Source organism: Amphiprion ocellaris, chromosome 13 (genome assembly GCF_022539595.1).
Source record: "Amphiprion ocellaris isolate individual 3 ecotype Okinawa chromosome 13, ASM2253959v1, whole genome shotgun sequence".
Taxonomy (NCBI): domain Eukaryota; kingdom Metazoa; phylum Chordata; class Actinopteri; family Pomacentridae; genus Amphiprion; species Amphiprion ocellaris.
The window spans coordinates 34901794-34921017 of NC_072778.1; the positions used below are offsets into that span (position 1 = coordinate 34901794).

The following is a 19224-nucleotide window of genomic DNA, read 5'->3' on the forward strand; positions in this document are numbered from 1 at the left end:
ATCCTAAAAATTCAAAAAACTGGAATTATGGAGTAAGAATGAAGCAACAAATGAAGTGAGCACAAAAGCATTTTTCACATTCTGAATAGGATTTGCTGTTCACAGTTCTCACCCATCGCCTTCCATGCAATAATGAGCACATTATGATCCAAAGTGGTCGGGAGTGAGAAAGGCTACTTTGTGAGTAATTCCACTGAGTGGGAGGGTCACACTGGCCAGTCTTGTATATATCGCCGTAAAAATCATGCTTCCTTCATCCAAGTCAACAGCACGGATATTTTTGTTTCATTGCTCTGTTTCAGTCACCAGTTACTCCTCGTGGAACTGAAGACAAGGTAAAAGAACCGAATAAAATTACCATTCAAATCCCTGATCTCTGCTTTGATTGACATTAGTAAGTTTTTATGCATTATCCAGTTTTGCATCTTTCTACAATGCTGTACTGTTCAAAAAATGCATGAAAATATTTTTGCATAGTTTTTTCCATAAAAACAATAGCTGCAGTATGTAAACAAACTTGCAATAAAAGGCTTAATATGCAGAAATGTAATGAATATTTGGCATTTATAATTAAAATGATTGAGAGTGGAAAATAATATTAGTATGCATGTGTCAATACTGTACTTATTCATTTTCATTTCTCATTCCTGTACATGTTGTTAATATAAATTACTATTTTATTATTATTTTATTACTATGTTTATTGCTATATAAGCTTGCTGTAACGATGTGAATTTCTCCTGGCATGGGGAGCAATAAAGGATTATCTTAGCTTAACATTTTTATGGCAGCTGTTTTAATGACGACATTTTTGTTCTTAAGATCTTAATCTTTTTCAGTTAAATCAGATATGCACACAAAATAATAATACATCAGAGTCAATCTTGTTGCTAATTAATGACGTATCCCAGACTGTGATAATTAAAAAAGGAATTTTTCACCTTTTATATGAAAATGTATGTATTTTTTTGTATTTTTAATTAAAAAAACAACAGCAACAAATTGGCATTCAAAGGGTTAAACCCTAAAAATCTAATAATATTTGGTAGGTATAATCAGGACTGACGCTGGTTTAAAAAAACTCAGTAAAGGTGGAAAATTACATAATTCTTTTATATGAGTTTTTCTGACAAGGACGTTTTTGTCCTTAATGATATCTGTGTAACGTCTTTAACCCTCGTATTGTTTTGCGGGTCAAAATTGACCCGTTTTAAAGTTTGAAAATGTGGGAAAAAAATAATTTTCACAGTGAAACGTCTGATGTCCACATTTTCAACATTTTTGGGAAATCTCTGAACATTTTTTGGTGGAAAAAAAGAAATGTTAAAAATGTTTCTAAAGAACATTCACAAAAAATCAACCAAAATCCAGCAAATTTCGCTGGATTTTGGTAGATTTTTATGTGAATGTTCTTAAAGAAAATATTAGAAGTTTTACTGATATATATGTAATCACTTTAGATATTTTTAGGATTTTTTGGAAGATTTTTACTCCTTTTTTGAAAATATTTAAAAGAATTTTCTTGTCAAATTTGGGGGATTTTTTTAAAAATAAAACTTTTAAGGGAAACTTTTAAGGAATTGTTGGAATTTTCTTCCTGAAGGTTTTGCAAATTTTCAGAAATTTGGGGAATTTTTTTGCAGAATTTTTGCGTTTTTTTCAGACAAGGAAACAATATTTTTTGGTGCCCATAAATGAGGACAACAGGAGGGTTAAATAAACACCTGAGGGTTAAATGCACCACAGATAGCCATAAAAATCACATTAATGAACGTTAACTGAGCTTCAGTGTGATCATAAAGCTGCACATCACGTGTGTAGTAGCTGATATTTAGTTAAGCATTACCCCCCATTGTCCTTCTGGAAATGAAACGGTATCTCAGCTGCAGAGATGTGCAGATAGGAAGTCTGAGCTTAAAGTTTGTTCAAAGGTACTTTGACCTTCCACACAGGCTCGCCTTCCCACTCCACTCCAGCCTGCTGAAGTAGATGCCAGGAGGGATTAGGAAGCTGAAATCCCCCCTGATGGGAGATGAGAAGGTGAATGCTACCTCTCACAGAGTAAGTGTGCAGGCCTGCTGCATGTATAAGCCATGAAAGCTGCTTTGTCCTCCTCTGTTTCATTCACCGGCAGGGCCATTAGTCTGGCAGCTCACACCTTCAGGCTCCTATAGGGAGGCAGGAAACTCCAACAAAGCTGCAGTGACAAGTTCACAGCAACACCGACATGATGTGAACACACTCTGAGGAGATATTGTGTGGTTTTTGTTGGTATACACTAAAAACAAAGCTTTATTTGTAAATCTAGTTCATTTGAAAAGTGTAGTTTGTAGCTTTAGTTAGTCCCTGTAGTTCTCACATTTAGATGTTTCACTTTATTGTGAAGGACAAGCTTCAATTATACAGAATGTCTTGTTTTAGCTTGAAGAAATAAACATGAAAAGATTCTTAAAATAAAAAAGAAATACACCCCTTTTTAAAGTAAAGCTATCCTTGTTTAATTTTCTTCATATAGTCTAAATCTTTTTTTTAAAATGTTTGTCCCTAATGTGTCAGAAGAATTTAATATGGACTGATTAACGACATTACTCAAAATTTACTCAAAAAGCAAATTAAATGAAATGAGTCATTTAGACGGGCCGACTGACCACCAGGTGTCTGAGGGGCGGAGCTTCTCTCTGTCACTCACCTGCAGCTCTGTGCAGATGAGTTTGGAGGAGAAATAAATGTCTAATACTATGATTAAACTTCAACGATTTGATTAAACTTCAACAGAACAGAAACAAGGTCAAACAGTGGAAAAGTTCAAAGTTTATCACATACAGAGCTCGTAGTAAATTCTTCAATAAAAGGTATATTATGTTTTTATGGCAAGTTACTGAATTAACTAAATTGTGTGAACATTAGATAATGTTTTGGTAAGAAAGAAATGTTTTCCCGCCATTTGTTGAAGTGTGACTGTATTTATGGATTCAGAGCATTAGTTTCACATTCCGAGCACAGCAGCAGAATTTCACGGTTTGGAGAATGCAAGTAAACTGTCTGAAATATTTTCATTTTTTCTGTCCCTGAATGTTGCAGTTAGAGGTAGAAGTATTTCAGCTGTTTTCTTGGATAAACTATTAAAATCACTCAGTGAAAACAGTCAAAGTCCTGCTTTAATTTTACACTCAAAAACAAAAAATGAAACTGGTTTTATTAACACGATGCGCTAACATTTACTTCATATCTGTTCAAGGTGAAGTTCTTAATTTTGATATGACGCCATCACCGCAATGTTAGTGTCTGTATGAATTTAAATTCTTACACAGTATACATGAGAAAATACAGCAATCTTTATTCTGATCTTAACTTGTTTAGTCTCCTCTCTGATAAGAATACCATTAAGAGTTCCAGATGGATAAGCAGTCTCTGTTAAAGTAGTGTGTTGTTAATACACATTGGCACAGACCATACAAATTATGATATAAAAGTCTCATCTTTATTTTTGTAGTGAACTTTTACTTTGTTTTCATTCACATTTTCAGTATTTGATTTATCAAGACTGAGAGACGGCATCATCTCTGACATGATATTGCACTACTGAGGTGAGAACCCACTTTACAAATGACATATTATAGATATACATTTTCCATCTTCCGTAATCCTCTGAAATATTCAAGGACATAATTGTGTAAGGCTGAGTAAAGTGCAGTCCAGGAGCAGGGTGTTGTTTTCGTTCAGTGGGCGGCAGTGAAAACCTCAAACGTCAGCACTATGATATCAGGGGGCTGATAAAGAAGGACATGTATAAAAGAATATTGTAAATTAGGTGGATGACTGACTCTTTTAATTGTCTCTTCAAAGCGCACCTGTGAGGCAGGAAATCACACTGAAGCGGTGAGTGGATCGTTTTATTTTATTTTTTTAAAGTTGTATGAACTATCAGTGGCTCACTTGTCCTGTGAAGACTGTTTTACTTTAACCAAACAGATTTTTTTAAAGTTTAAATGTGTAATTTGATGCCTCAGATTGAAATACAGCAGCTTTGAAAGTAAACAACCCATTTTCTCTAAAACAAGAGGCTGCTGTTATAATAAAAACAGATGATAATAGTGTTTCTTTGAGTGGACAGTGTTCCTCTGTGGGACTGACCTGACAATTATTCACTGACACATTCGCTGATCTGTCCTTCCTCCCCCACTCCTCTCCTCTCCAATCACTGTTTCTCCTCTTTCTCACCAACATCAGAACCTGCACTCCCACCTGTCTCTTCCCATATAATGCCCTCATCTTTCCACCTGTAACCAACCCTGTAGAAGTATGTCGTGCGTGAAGTCCTTTCTGGGGAGTCTGTCTCGGAGGAAACCCCTGGAGCCCGAGGGGGAAGAGTCCACCTTTAACCGATGCCTGACCACCCTGGACCTGGTGGCCCTGGGTGTGGGCAGCACCCTGGGAGCCGGAGTCTACGTCCTCTCCGGAGAAGTTGCCAGAGAAACCGCCGGACCCAGCATCATCATTTCTTTCTTCATCGCTGCCATGGCCTCCATATTCGCCGGTCTGTGCTATGCAGAGTTTGGGTCCCGGGTTCCAAAAACAGGATCGGCATACCTTTACAGCTATGTGACGATCGGAGAGCTGCTGGCTTTTATTACTGGATGGAATCTGCTTCTCTCCTATGTCATAGGCAAGTGTGATCAGCTACGATATGTTATGTTGTAGTTTATGAAAACAAGCCCCCCATTGACTGTTATTTTGTTGAATCAGGGTTTATGTGTGACAGAAATGCACAAGTTAATTATTAATCAAGTTATTGTCATTTTCTTCCCCATCATCATTATATAAACTGTTGTTTCCTTTTTTGTGGCATGCTGACTCACAGAAAGCACAGAAAGCCATAAATAATCAACCATCAACAGGAGACTCTTTAACGTCGCTCGCTGACCTTTCACCTGCTGGAGAAGCAGATTTTAATGACTATTAGAGTAAATGATTGGGAATCTTCTTTTCACTCGAAAGCTTGTTTTCCTTTTTTACACTACTTATTAGGTTCATTTTTATAACGCCATAAAGCGGTTCCAAATCACCCCGTTATAAAGTGTGAAAGGACCAGAGAGGGAAATGGCCCCATCAGTATTTTCTGTTTATGACAGCAGTTAAATGGTGAGCTGATTGGTTTATTGCATGTTCTATCATGTTCTATCTGTTCAGGGACATCTAGCGTTGCACTGGCATGGAGTGGTACGTTTGATGACCTCATTGGTGGTGTCATATCAAATTTTTTTGAAAAAAATGCATCCATGGGTCTCCCTGGCCTGGCGCCGTACCCAGACGTCTTTGCTGCCGTTCTCATCCTGCTTCTGTCAGGTAAAATGGTAAAATGTGGCAAAAATACAACGCAAGATAAATGTGCACAGTAATAAATGACTGCAAAAATACACACAAATTCTTACAATACTGTACTTATTTCAAAATACAGTTTAAAAGTATTAAATCTGATGCTCCTCTTGAGCCAGAAACAAGAATGATCAATAACAGCAGGATTCTGTAAAATTTGATGACGTGAAATGAGCAAACGACTTGACACAAATCAACACAAAATGGCAAAAACAAGCTCAAAAGTGACAAAATGAGACAAAATAATAGAAAGGAGATAAAAACGGTCACAAAGGGACTTGATACAACTTAAGACACAAAAGAAAAATGAGACATAAAATGACACAAACTTGACACAAAATTACAAAAAAATTGACAAAACAGCACAAGTGAGATATGGTAGTAAAATGAAAGACAAAATGACAAAAAGAAAACACAAAACAACAAAAATTAGATCCCAAAATGATGAAAATGAGACACAAAACAACACAAACAAGACAGAAAATGACACAAACAAGACAAATGAGACACCAAATGACAAAAACAACAGGAAACAATACAAAAATGAGACACAAAACAACCATCCGAGATAAATGAGATACCAAAATGATGAAAATGTGACACAAAACAAACAGGAAAAGCACTCAGAGAGCGCAGTACTCTGCCAAGGCTGCTCAGTCGCATCATTTCTGACCGATAAGTCCTGATAAGTCCACAGCGGTGGATTTGTAGTAGGATCACAATCATGTGAACTTCAGCAGGCAGCTGATGTAGTGTTCACTTGTTGTCATGGTTACAGTGACACTGTGCCGCTATCTGGCAATGATACAGAAATCTTTAACAAATCCATGGATCCAGACTATAAGCCACATCACTGCCAAAATCTAATGAGGTGGTCCTTGTGTCATTTCTGACCTTCCCTGAAAATTTCATGTAAATCTGTTTGTCTGTTTTTGAGTAATGTTGCTGACAGACAGAATAACAGACAGACAAACAAACGTATGCTGATCATCACATAACTCTGCCACGTTCCTTGGCGGAGTAAAAAACAAAACACAAAAGTACAGAGACAGTTGATGTTCATTACAGCAGCAACACAATATAAACACAGTGCATGACTGGAAAGTCCGATCACGGCATTAAACAGTAAAATTCTACTCTATTATACTGCGGAACAGCGTCTTTAAAACATTTTCCCTGAAGGTCTGCTGGCTTTTGGAGTAAAAGAATCGACAACAATCAACAAGATCTTCACAGCGATCAACATCCTCGTCCTGCTGTTCGTCACCATCTCTGGATTCATCAAGGGAAACATCTCCAACTGGCAAATCAGTCAAGAGGAGGTCTTAAACGCCACGCTGGCTGGGTGTGTGTGCAGAATCCTGTCTTACATAAATACACTAGTGTTGTTGTCTCACTGTAAATAACTACAAGGTGATGCTCTTTCTCCCCCGCTGTAGAAACCTGAGCTCCACTGGAAATGTAACACATGAGTTCGGAGTGGGAGGGTTTTTCCCTTATGGCTTCAGTGGAACCCTGGCGGGAGCTGCAACCTGCTTCTACGCTTTTGTTGGATTTGACTGCATCGCTACAACTGGTAAGAGGATCATTTGTCTCATTTGACAACATAAATAAATACATAATTTTTTTTATATATTGCATTTAGATATTCAAAACATGAACTTCACAACTTTGGGAATATTTTTCATGACAGTATAGAAAACTACAACAGAAGGTTCAGGGATTGTATTTGCTGTGCAATGGAAAAAACAAAATCATAATGAAACTAATTATACTAATGGAAAATATAATGGTGAAATACCTGGAATAACATTACAGTAATAAACCTGATACATTTTAATAGTATTATTATTAAAATTATATACCATCATGATGTTGCACTTTATTTACTTTGCGCACTGGTTTCCTCAATTGTCTTAAATATAACATGTGTGAGCTACTGGATACCTTGAAATATGGATGTGATACAGCAAATATAATAATGAATATAATGGTGATTAATGGTACCTTTACCATAACTTTAGCACAGCAGCAGATACATTATTATTTCTTAAACCTGCTATTGAAAACCACACATTATTTTAACCCCCATCTCTTGTTTAGCTTTATCTTTCTAGCTTCCAACAACGATTATTGTCTTCAAGCTACATATATATTTATGACAGGTTTTCATGTACTTCTTCTTTGTTTGTTTCTTTCTTGATAGGTGAGGAGGTGAAGAACCCCCAGAAGTCCGTCCCTGTCGGTATCGTGGCGTCACTTCTCATCTGTTTCCTTGCCTACTTCGCTGTGTCGGCCGCCCTCACCCTGATGATGCCCTACTACATGCTCAGTGAGAAAAGCCCCCTGCCAGTGGCCTTCGAATACGTCGGCTGGGCTCCCGCCAAATACGCCGTGGCTGTGGGATCTCTGTGTGCCCTTTCAACCAGGTATAAAACCACTGGCAGTGTAGGTAGGCATTATGGGAAGATTAAAGCTGGAGTAGGCAGAAAGTAAGAAAAAGAACAGACCACCAAACAAGCACAAGCTTTATCGGAAACACAAGCATCAACATAAAATTATTATAGTCGTAGAGTTTTTGGCTACAGTTGGCTAAACTATTAGTAATATTCTATATAGCCACTTTGTCAGCTTTTGTGGTGTACCCAGGGGTGGACTGGCCATCTGGCGTACTGGGTACTGTCCCGGTGGGGGCTGGTCAACAGGTTCCCCCAGATCTGTAATCAGTAAATTGTAACAGGATTTTAAATTTAGCCGGTTGCTTCTATTATCCCGACACAGCTTTTCCAGTGTTTACGGCATTGGTTATCAGCTCAGGAAACACACTGACCAATTAGGTACGAGTTCAGACATCCCACGTGGTGCTACTCAGTCAGCGAAGTCTTTGCATTGCAGCCACTAAAGTTTAGCGGCTAAACGTCGAAGCTCTGCATTCAGAAAACAGCTGAGAGGGACAGACGAGAGGAGAATAGACAAAATAGAAAGACAAATAACGCGACACTGAGAAGAAAGTAGCCCTGCACATGCTGACTATGTTCTGCTAAACATACAGCTGCGAGGCGTCTTTCTCAACTATGAACATAATCCAAACTAAATATGGTTCCAGACTCACCAATGAGCTCCAAATGTGTTTGAGAACGACCCTGACACCATTCAGACCACGATTCAGAAAACTGGCAGCTCAGACACCTTCTCCCATTAAGCAGCAAGGGTATACGAAGACTGATATAAGAGGAAAAAATGTAAAAGTGTTCAACTGTTTACATTTTTTTGAGATTTAGGTATTATTAAAGATGTATATAAGTTGGTTCAGGTTGTTCAGTCATTATTTTTCACTTTATTTTCAGATGTACAGTTATATCAAAAGTTATTTATTAATAAATGTTGTCCAAATGTTTTTGAATCATACTGAATTTATTTGATTTGACGGTCAGTTATTGATTACATACAGACACTTATAAAACTACCAGGTTACATCAACATATATCACACTAATTCAAGTTAGACATTAAGATTTTCTGGACCTTTGCTTTAATACATTTTCTCTGACTGGACCTCTTTGAATTTTATTTATTTACTCCTGCTCTACTGGATTGCAATTTTTTTTTCCAACTTACCAGGAAGTTTGTTTCGGTCTCTAAAGATGTTTTTGAATTTTTGTTCTGAAACCCGACCTTTCTGCCAGTTTTTGTCCTTGCATTCAAAAATTAGTGCTTGATTCAGTCAACAGATAATGTTGTGGGCCAGTCTGGGCCAAAAATGCCAGGGCTGATTTTTTGCCCCAGTCCACCCCTGGGTGTACCTTCCAACATAACCTAGCCTGCACCTACAACACATTTAGATATTGTAGGGAAAATAAATGTGTAGCTTACCTGAAAGAAAATGGCAAGCTCATTATATCATAGTTATTGTATTTTTTTTTCTAGTTTTATTATGAGTACACTTCACTGATACCGACACTTTATCAGCCACCCTTCTAGACTCGGTCCTCTGTTTTGTTGGGATTGCTCTGCAGGGTAGGCAGTTATTGCAAATGTTAGAATAGCAACTTTTCCTGCATTAAACCTGGTTTTTCTCCACTGAATCACGCTTTCCACTATCTGAAGAAACATGCATGTGTAAGCACATTTGTACAAGAGTCCCTAGAAAGCACCTTATCTCTGAGGGTTAACTTGGGTTAGACAATCTCAAGCCTAAATACAGAGCCAGGAGGAGGTGCAGTAGTCTAGTTTCCTCTCAGATTACTTAGCTACAAAATGTTGATTGTTTATTATGGAATTTGGGCCCAATAACGGCAAAAAAATAAATAAATAAAATACTGCCTAACTTAGCTTTAAGCTCAAATCCCTTTTGTGCCCAACCCGAATGTTATGGCTGTAGAGTCTGTCTTTAGATAAACTATTGTTGTATTCACAGATTTGTTATCACTGAATGTTTGCAGCTTGTGGTAGTCTGCCTTAGGTATCTTATGCTTACTCACTCAGTTTATGCCAGTGGTTTATGCCTATATGTTTGCTTTATTCATCAAATGCATTGTCTTCTTAACCCACACTTTGCAAGACTTAGAATTGGATTATCACCAAAAAAGTCCAACACATGGTTTCAGAAAAGTTTCAAAAGACAGGCCTATAATTAAATATCTCAGTTTGGTTCAGTCTTTTAAATCAGGTCACCTGACAGCAGTTGTAGCGTAGCCCAAGAACATTAAGGTCAGCTGTTTGTTACAAAGAGGAAGTGTCTAACAAAAGCAGTGTTGTGAGTTCAGTGAAAAATAGTCATCGTTAATCATGTTGTCGCCCTTCACATTCCAAACTCAGACATGTGGGTGCCAGGAGTTTTACTGTATCCTCAGATCAGATGGACAGGAACAAAAGTTTGGTATTGTTTTATTTGTCTTGCACAGTGAGATGTGTCTCTACAGTGCTGCATCAGAGAACATGGAACAAGACGAGATCTCACTGTCATCACTGTTTGCCATAATAGCTACTGTCCTGAGTCTAGGTTTTATTCAAATCCGTTAAAAGTTGTTGAACTTTTATTACTGAGGGAAATGTATGAAATTAAATCACCAGTAATTAGTAAACCTATCCCTAAATAAAACAAGCCATATCACTTTGTTTAGGAGTTCAGAAATAAATCAACATAGAGATGTCTCTAGATTGAAAATAAGTTTTTTTCTCTATGTTAAAAGCATTTATATTGTTGTTGTCCCTGTTTGTGCTTGTTCTTCCAGCCTGCTGGGCTCCATGTTTCCAATGCCTCGTGTCCTGTTCGCCATGGCCAGAGATGGGTTGCTTTTCCGACCCTTAACCAAAGTCACCGCCAAGGGAAGTCCTGCTGTAGCTACCGTATCATCTGGAATTGTGGCAGGTACAGATGTTTCAGCTGTTTGTGAGGTTCTTTGTACATGTGGTGAGATTCTCTGGGCTTGAAATAACTCTATACCTCCTGTGTCCCGTGTATCTTTAGCCATCATGGCTCTGCTGTTTGATCTGGACGCCTTGGTGGAAATGATGTCCATCGGTACTCTGTTTGCCTACACACTGGTGGCCATATGCATTTTAATACTGAGGTACATTTATTTATTTGGTCTCCTGCAGCTCTATATCTACAGCTTTGTGCAAATCTGAGCTTATTTCATGTTAATTTTCTTCACTTTCCTTTGTTATCAAGGTATCAGGAGGGTTCATCTGATGAAGACACAGACGTTAAGATCAAAGAACCAAACACCAAGTACAACTTCCTGAAGCCTCCATCGACTGCCAGCTCTTCCACTTCCCGAACAGTCACAATTTTGACTGTGATTTCTGGTAAGTTAGGAAAAGACTCCTGCAGCAGGAGTAGCTTCTCAGCTGTGTCTGAAGCTACTGTTTTTGACCAACAGCAGATCTGTGACATTTGCTGTCTGCCTGAGCCACAAACTGATGAACTGTCTTTTCTCTTCCTCTGCAGTTGTATGTGTGGTTGTCCTGTGCATCATCCTGACTCAAGCTTTAGATGCTCTGGCTAATGCGGAAGCCTGGAGCATAGTGCTTGTCTGCATCTTTGGAGTCATCCTGCTGCTCAACGTTTTTCTTATCTGGAGGCATCCACAAAATCCCACCAAGGCGTCGTTTATGGTGAGAGTATTTTACTTGAGTATCTGATCATTCAGGTGTCTTCTGATAATCATAAATTACAAATGTTTCTCACCATCCGATTTCTCATTCTTTAGGTGCCCTTACTTCCTGCTCTGCCCATAGTGAGCACATTCATCAATGTCTACCTGATGGTGCAGTTAGGTGGACTCACGTGGCTTCGATACGCCATCTGGATGTTAGTCGGTAAGTCTAGACTTTTGCTTGAAAATGTTTTGGTCGAGTTGTTTCCTAATCTGTAATGACCGTCCGCCTCTTCTCTCTGCAGGGTTGCTTATCTATTTTGGCTATGGAATGCATTTCAGTGTTCAGCGAAAGCATTTCAAAGTCAACGAGACGGCAGTCGAAACAGTCAGCGGCAAAACAAGCAATATCATCATCAATGAAGAGAAGTTCTAAACTCAAATGGAATGAAGAAATAAAAAGGTTATATGTTACAGTGAGTAACTACGTCAGATGTGCAACTGTGCTTTCCATGCACCGGTGCTGATGAGTGTTGAGGATCTGAGAGTACAGACTGAATGGACAGGGGGGTTAATTTATCTTTTATTCCACACTGACACTTTACTACATCTTAACAGAGTTTGCTGTGTATTTAAATATTATTATTCTCAACACTGGAACATTAAAATGCTGCATATCATTGGACCTTTAAGGTGTTCAAGAACATGGAATGAGAGTATTTCCTAAAGCCACTTGTGTATAACTTTAATATTTTAAATACATTTTTTGCTAATACTTCTGTACCACTTGGTACTTGTGTATAACTAATTCGAAAAAGGGGAGCACATATCTAAACTTCACTTGTGCTTTTTATTAATCAAATTGACTTGCATATGACGCCAGTATCAGTGTCAGCAGCATCTCCTGGAGTTTCTAAATCTGCTATCAAGTTGCTCCTATTTAAATGTTTAAAAAAAGGTGAACCAAAAAAGGATTTATAAAATATTTGGTTGATAATTAGTATTTTATTACACTGAAATAGCTTTATACTTGTAGCTACTTTTTGGAAAGTGTGAAAATTTATTTCAACTTTATACAATTTTGATTATGATTCCAAATAATCCAACAGTTTTTTCTTACATATCAATTTTTAGAATTAGACTGAAGAAGACGCACAATTTAGATACAGAAAGCTTTTTGTGGAATGTCATATTTTTGTGTTGTAAACCTTTTTAAAGTCAGCTGTATTAATTGTTTCTTATCTCCGTTTGTAAATATGGAAACTGTACATGTTTGCTTGTGATATTACTGTAAATGTATAACTTAATTAAAAGAAATTATCAAGTTTTTCATGTGGCTACAATCTAGTGTCGCTTGGTTGTTTTTCAGGTCATCTTGAATTATAGGTAATAAAATAATAAATAAGTCCAGTTCCACCTGTAATACAGCATGATGGGCCAGAGATGGCTGACTACCCAGAGTGCACCGAGAACAAAAGGACCTTTCAAGGCAGCTTATCTGTGTCATGTTCAAAATTACGGCTTAGCTAGTCACTCACAGGGAAAGGTTTACATTGTTCCCACTGGGAGCAGCATGCTACAAATTTAATCAAAAATGAATATCTTGTTTGGAAACATGTTTTAATAGAGATGTTGTCATGTTTTTCTCTGTACAGCAGATTGTTGTATTTAAAAAAAAAAAAAAAATCTGATTTACTTGATGGAAATTCACGTCAAAAATCTTGTTTTCAGTATCTCAAGCAGCTATAGTCCACTGGATGAATGACATGAAACAGACGTATAAATAAGTTTATAGGTATTTTTTATGCATAATTTTATTCATTTTATATTCTTCTAAAGCTAGTCAAGACTATGTTTTGATTTCCCCCTGTACAGACAGTTGGTTTATGTAGGACACATGGTTTACTGGGCACCAAATGCTTTTAATAACTTTGCCACAGCACTGGCCTGGGCAGTGTTTCTGAGGATCAGAGTCATGCTGCTAACACACTTCCAGTCCAGCAGCTAAGCAAACAGGCTGTGCCATTCCAGATGGAGGGGCCTCAGTCTCTGGACCCTCATTGGTCCAGACAGGCTTGAAAAGCCTCCATTGAGCCACTCAGGAGGAATTTGGGGTACTAAAGCCACTCTCAGGAGGAGGAATTTGCGTGATTCTGGTAAACAGCTGACTTTGCAAGCTCTGCCCTCCTCCTCTCTTCTCTTTCGCCTTCTCTTCTTTTGGTTTCTGCACTGTGTTGAACTGCCTGAACTAGCAATCCACGCTGCACTTTGATAATCCTATGATCAATCATGCCTTTGGAGTCTGGATCGAAGTGGAGGCTGGTGCTGAGTGCTCTCTTGATTAGTGCTGTAATCTTGGAGTTAGGTAAGTGACTTTGTTCCCTGTTCACCGTGCAGCTCTTTGAACATGTGTTCCTCCCAAGAGGGGAAAATTCCTCTCAGCCTTGCATGTGACATGACTCACTCTCCAAGGTGCCATCTGATAAAAAAAGACACCACCTGCATCAATCTTATCTGTATTTGCACACCGCTGATGCAGTATCTCCTCTGTACACTGTGTTATTGACAAAAAGATGCACAGGAACAGGGGGTCACGCCAGGTAGGACACCAAAGCCAAGCAAACCAAAGCTGGGGAAGTCAACAAAGAAAGGGCCCAGAGCTGTGACGACCAAACCCAAGACCAAAGCTACACCTGCAGCCGAGGCCCACAACCTCCTCACACAGGTATTACATCTATTGACATGGTTAGATTGTTATTTTTTTGAAAGTATGACTGTAATTTTGTGTTTGACACACAAAGGTGCTAAACAGAGGTAAGTTTAAGAAGGTGGGAGAGAGCATCAGTGTGCAGACAGGAGACACTCTGGAGCTGAGATGTAGAGGGAAACCTGTGCAGTGGAGCGTCCCTCCCTACCTGGAGGAGGACGATGATGGAAGGCTCAGGTACCGTCCATAATTCTTTATTGCGCACTTTACAGTTCAAATGTAAGAATGATGACATCTGTTGGAGATTCAGTGCATTTTTGTTTCCGTTTTGACTTTGCAGGATTGTCCAACATGAGCGATATGGCACTCTGACATTAGTCAACAGCACTGGTGCAGACACAGGGGAGTACACTTGTTACCCAATGTACTGCGAAGACACAGACTGCAGGAAGGAGTACAATAAAGCTGTCAAAGTCTTTGTCTTCTTTCCCGGTATGATGAATGAACCCTACTGATGCTCACACATGCATTTCTTAGAATTGCATTATAGAAATCCTTCTCACACCCACAAGATCTTAACATCAGCCTGCTTTGCTGAACCAAACAGACCCACAGGAACTATTTGTCCCGTCGTCCGACTACTACGAGGTGATCCAGCTGAGGACCAACTGGCCGACGGTCCTTCCCTGCCAGGTAACATCGCCTGAGGCTAAAGTAACTCTGCACCGAGAGTACCCACCAGTGGAGGTGACAGTGGACGGGATGGAGATCTCGTTTAATGTCAAGAAGGGCTTCACCATCAATCGACCTCGGCCTCATCACGCTGGAGCCCTGTACTGTGTGGCCAGTCTGGGCAACCTGAGGCAGAGCTCCACCAAGTACATGCTCATCTATGTTAACTGTGAGTATTTCCTCACGCATTTGATGCATAATGGGAAAAACAATGGACCAGCAAACAAAACAATACAGAGCTGAAAAATAACACAATAATCAACAACAGCAACTTTCATATTAAGTCATTTATTAAGGTTGTTCCAACTTTTCTAATGTACGGATTAACATTTTTTTTCTCCTATATATATATATACTTTTACTTTCAATTAACAGGCACAATAAACAAGGGGAAACTTTAACTTTGAGCAAATTAAATAAAAATTTTAGTTGTTCAGACTCCCCCAGCTCCCTCTGTTTATGAGAATTGTTTGCAGTTCTCAAACCTCAGCTGACACTTAAACTGACACTTTCCTTCCTTTTTATACACTTGAAGCAGCACTAATATCTTTCCCATCCCCAATACTTATTGCTAACAGTTAACATTGTTTGTTAAAAGCATGTATTAACTGTTAAAACTAATAGCCAACATCAATCTGTGAATAAACAAATGGAATTGTTAGCTAGCCATAAGAAAGCAGTATAAATAGCTTAAGCAAGTTGGAAATTAACAGTTGGATGTTATTAGGTGAAAATTAAGCTCGCTGTTGAAGTTGTTAACTTATAGAAGACTATGGATATTAAACTGAAGTGGTAGCTAGGCATAAGAAAGTGATTCAAATCTCTTGAGAAAGTTAGAATAAACAGCTGGATATTATTAGGTAAAAATATAATTAGCAGATGGTTAGTTCAAGTATGGTTTAAAAATTGAAACTGTTACTTAAAAGTGGATAAACAGCTAAAATTGTAAGCTAAAAGTTGGCTATGGATGAACAAATGGAACTATTAGATAAACATAATTAGAATATTTAGTGAAAATGTGGAGGAAATACAGGTAACTGTCAGTAAACTGTCAGATAAAAGTTTGAACCACTGAAAAAGTTAACAGCTGAAGTGTGGTTAAAAGTTATGTATTGCATGATAGAGGGTGTACCAGATGTTGCACCAGGAGAAAAATTACTTTGCAGCAAGTAGATAGATAAGTTGCACTTGTGAAAATGTTCTCATTGAACAATGAAAAAGGGGGATAATGCACTGGACAATGGTTGCATGTGTGCTGGTGGAGTAGCTGACCTGTGGGGCTATGTTGGGAACCTTTCGATTAACTTTAAATCAGATAAACTGACTGTGTGTTTACTCTCTGAAACTTCACGCTTGAAACCAGATCCAATGGCTCCTCCTGCTCCAGTGATCCAGGCATCATCAAGTTCGGTGGTCGTCGGGGAAAACCTGCGAGTCAGCTGCACTGTGATGGGAGAGCAGGATGTAGTGGTAGAGTTCACCTGGGAATACCCTGGACAGCAGGTCAGACATGCAAAAAATGAAAAAAAAAATCCTACTTTTTTACTGTAATACTTTAAAAGCAGCTTAACTTATTCTCATATAACTTTAATTCTGTTAATAAATCATCTATTAATGCTTCACAGAGTAGCAATAAGCTGTTTTGGTGCAAGAACATGCATTTCAGGTTGTGAAATAAAAAGTTGAGCTCAAACATCTTCAGAGACTGTAGCTTTCTTTCTGTCTAGTTTATTATTAGCCAACAAACATCCAACCTATGGACTGTTTGAAGCATAAACTAACTATTAATGACTTAACAGCACATATGCTGTAAACTGGAGGCCTTACTGTAAATAGGTGACTTTTCCTTGTATGCTGTGCGTCTTTTTCATGGAGTTCCTGTTCTGGTTGCAGATTGGGAGGCCTCTGTACACACAGGAGAGCATCAGTCCAGTCGGTGGAGGAGCAGCTCGGCAGCAGTCCCAGTCACTCCTCCTGGTGGACGAAGTGAGAGACGTGGACCAGGGAACCTACACCTGCACTGCCCAGAACCTGCAAGGAGCCAAATCAGTGTCCACCACCATTAAAGTGGTGCCCAAAACCAAACCCAAGAAACCATGAGTGGCCTGAACAGCTGGATGACATTACAGAAAGCAGAATTTTTTCATTCACTTCTGAATACATAATCACAACAAAACATAATCTTCTCCCTTTGCAGCTGTGAGTGATGAAAGAACACTGCAACAGTACAATGACAACAACAGTCTGGTTGTTTAGATAAATGCATGTAAATTGTTCATGTTTGTATATTAAAGGTTTTATGTACACATGTTGCTGCCTTTCTATTGCTATTTATGTATAATTAAGCACAGTGGTGGAAAGTAACTAAGTACATTGACTGTACTAAAATTCAGTTTTGAGATGCTTGTACTTTCTCTCTGTATTTCTCTTTCATACTATTTTTTACTTCTGTTCCACTACATTTCTGAGGGAAATATTATGCTTTCAACTCCACTACTTCATTTGCATTAACAGAACTAATTTTTAAATTACAACACAAACACATTGGTAAAGATTAAACCAGTGGTTTACCAGCCTTTTTGTCCTCTGACATCTTACAGAAAGCAGTATGTAGCCAGACTCCGATTATAAATGTCAATTAATTGTTATCAGGTCCTTCCTCTCCTAATAATCAGTCATCTTCCTTTCCCACAGATTTATCTGCCATCCCTGTATATAAAACTGTTTATAAAGTGGTTCAAATTAGCTCCGCCTGCAGCAGTTGTAAGACTACCATGCTGTTGACACAATAATGCATCGGTATTAATGATGTAGTTACGTCTTATATAATAATCATGGAAACCAAACAAGTACTTTAATATTTTAACTACATTTTTTGCTAATACTTGTGTACCACTTGGTAAGAATCTTGGTTTATTTTGCTTTGAGGAACATTTCCAAACAGGGACATGTGAAATGTTACCATGTACTTCTGTGATAATATTCTCAGCATTTGTCAAAAAATAGAAACTAAAATATATGCAATCAAAAACAGCTTTATTGGGTTTTCGGCTATATTAAAATACACCATATGAGAGCACAGAGAGCAGGAGAGAAGTGAGCAAATGTAAACATCCGTTGAGTTTAGATTATACTGAAGCACAACGCTCCTCATGAAAACATAATTTACTAGTTTTAAATTTAAAGTTTTCATCTTCTCCCAATGTCCCTCAACTTTGGGGCTTTGACCCGTGGGCATATGATCAAGGCTAATGGCAAAGTTAGCCAAATTAGCCGCACAACATGCTAACACTGAGGATTTTCCGGTTTGTTGTGGTGCTGATTCCATCTATAATGAAAGTAATCCACTGGGCCTTCTTTAGTTCTTTAGACGCTGGGAGTGTGTGAAGACTCCTGCGTTCACTCTTGTAGCCGAAAAGCAGAACATTCGGGGTGTTTTGAGACATTCAAGAGTTAGCAGAAGCTGCTCTACAGAGTAAATGAAACTGACGGACTGTGAAGCTGCTGTATATTCTGAAAGGGTTATGTGGAAGCAGCAGGAGTAGACAAAGTTTGAGCAACCATTGGCTTGGTAAAGGGTATGTAGCACTTAGGCCATATATAATACTTACTCAAGATATTTATTAACTGCACATTTTTATATAAAGTGCTTCTGATAGGGAGTATTATTTCATTCTTATAATGTGTATTTGTATGTAGCTTCTTTTGCTCTTACTTTTATTTACCTTTTTTCCTTTTACATAGCTGACTTTGAGAAACACACAAAGAATTCCATTGCACCTGTACTGTAATGTTCCCGTTCAAATGGCAAATTCATTTTCTTATAACTCTGCCAAGGAACACAGCAGAGTTATGTGACGATCGGCATGTGTTTGTCCTTCCGTATGTTTGTCTGTTAGCAACATTACTCAAATTCAGACTAATGGATTTGATGAAATTTTCAGGGAAGGTCAGAAATTACACAAAGACCAAGGGATTAGATTTTGGCAGTGATGCAGCTTATAGTCTGGATCCACAGATTTGTTAAAGATTTCTGTATAATTGCAAGATAGCAGCACGGCGTCACTGTAACCAGCTGCCTGCTGGTGATCACATGATTGCGATTCTACGACAAATCCACCTTTGTGGACTTATCAAGACTTATCTGTTGGAAATCATGCAACCGCTGAGCAGCCTTGGTGGAGGACTGTACTCTCTGAGTGCTTTTCTTGTTCCTTATTTTATTAAATTCTTGGGTCAATCTATAATTGAGGGACTTTTGAAGCCCATGGGATACATCTTGCATACATTTTTATTAAAAGTTTGAAAA

The 19224-nt window shown here is 38.4% G+C and overlaps 2 protein-coding genes across 3 annotated transcripts; both read left to right on the forward strand.

The window, feature by feature from the left end:
- The first annotated feature begins 208 nt into the window (after positions 1-208).
- Positions 209-12819, forward strand: LOC111577688 (cationic amino acid transporter 2-like). 2 transcript variants are annotated; one of them, XM_035954557.2, is made up of 15 exons: positions 209-335; positions 1953-2061; positions 3528-3587; positions 3847-3879; positions 4231-4666; positions 5191-5346; positions 6559-6721; positions 6816-6952; positions 7583-7805; positions 10610-10746; positions 10846-10948; positions 11050-11186; positions 11329-11495; positions 11591-11699; positions 11782-12819. In XM_035954557.2, exons 5-15 carry the CDS (start codon positions 4303-4305, stop codon positions 11910-11912), a joined length of 1827 nt encoding a protein of 608 aa, XP_035810450.1. In that variant the 5' UTR covers positions 209-335; positions 1953-2061; positions 3528-3587; positions 3847-3879; positions 4231-4302; the 3' UTR covers positions 11913-12819. The 2 variants fall into 2 exon arrangements, with proteins under 2 accessions (XP_035810450.1, XP_023139843.1); XM_023284075.3 differs by lacking the exons at positions 209-335; positions 1953-2061; positions 3528-3587 and having other exon boundaries at positions 3726-3879.
- A 686-nt stretch (positions 12820-13505) lies between these two features.
- Positions 13506-17224, forward strand: LOC111577701 (platelet-derived growth factor receptor-like protein). The gene is made up of 7 exons (XM_023284100.3): positions 13506-13841; positions 14050-14201; positions 14278-14420; positions 14524-14675; positions 14791-15084; positions 16279-16418; positions 16809-17224. The coding sequence occupies exons 1-7, from the start codon at positions 13766-13768 to the stop codon at positions 17013-17015; spliced, it is 1164 nt and encodes a 387-aa protein (XP_023139868.1). The 5' UTR covers positions 13506-13765; the 3' UTR covers positions 17016-17224.
- Positions 17225-19224: the final 2000 nt, after the last annotated feature.

Coding starts and splice junctions, on each gene's coding strand:
- LOC111577688 (XM_035954557.2), top strand. CDS start 4,303: ATGTCGTGCGTGAAGTCCTTTCTGGGGAGTCTGTCTCGGAGGAAACCC. Junction 10,747..10,845: donor ATCATCTGGAATTGTGGCAG/GTACAGATGTTT, acceptor GTGTATCTTTAG/CCATCATGGCTCTGCTGTTT. Junction 11,496..11,590: donor CCACCAAGGCGTCGTTTATG/GTGAGAGTATTT, acceptor CTCATTCTTTAG/GTGCCCTTACTTCCTGCTCT.
- LOC111577701 (XM_023284100.3), top strand. CDS start 13,766: ATGCCTTTGGAGTCTGGATCGAAGTGGAGGCTGGTGCTGAGTGCTCTC. Junction 14,202..14,277: donor CCCACAACCTCCTCACACAG/GTATTACATCTA, acceptor TGACACACAAAG/GTGCTAAACAGAGGTAAGTT. Junction 14,676..14,790: donor AGTCTTTGTCTTCTTTCCCG/GTATGATGAATG, acceptor TGAACCAAACAG/ACCCACAGGAACTATTTGTC.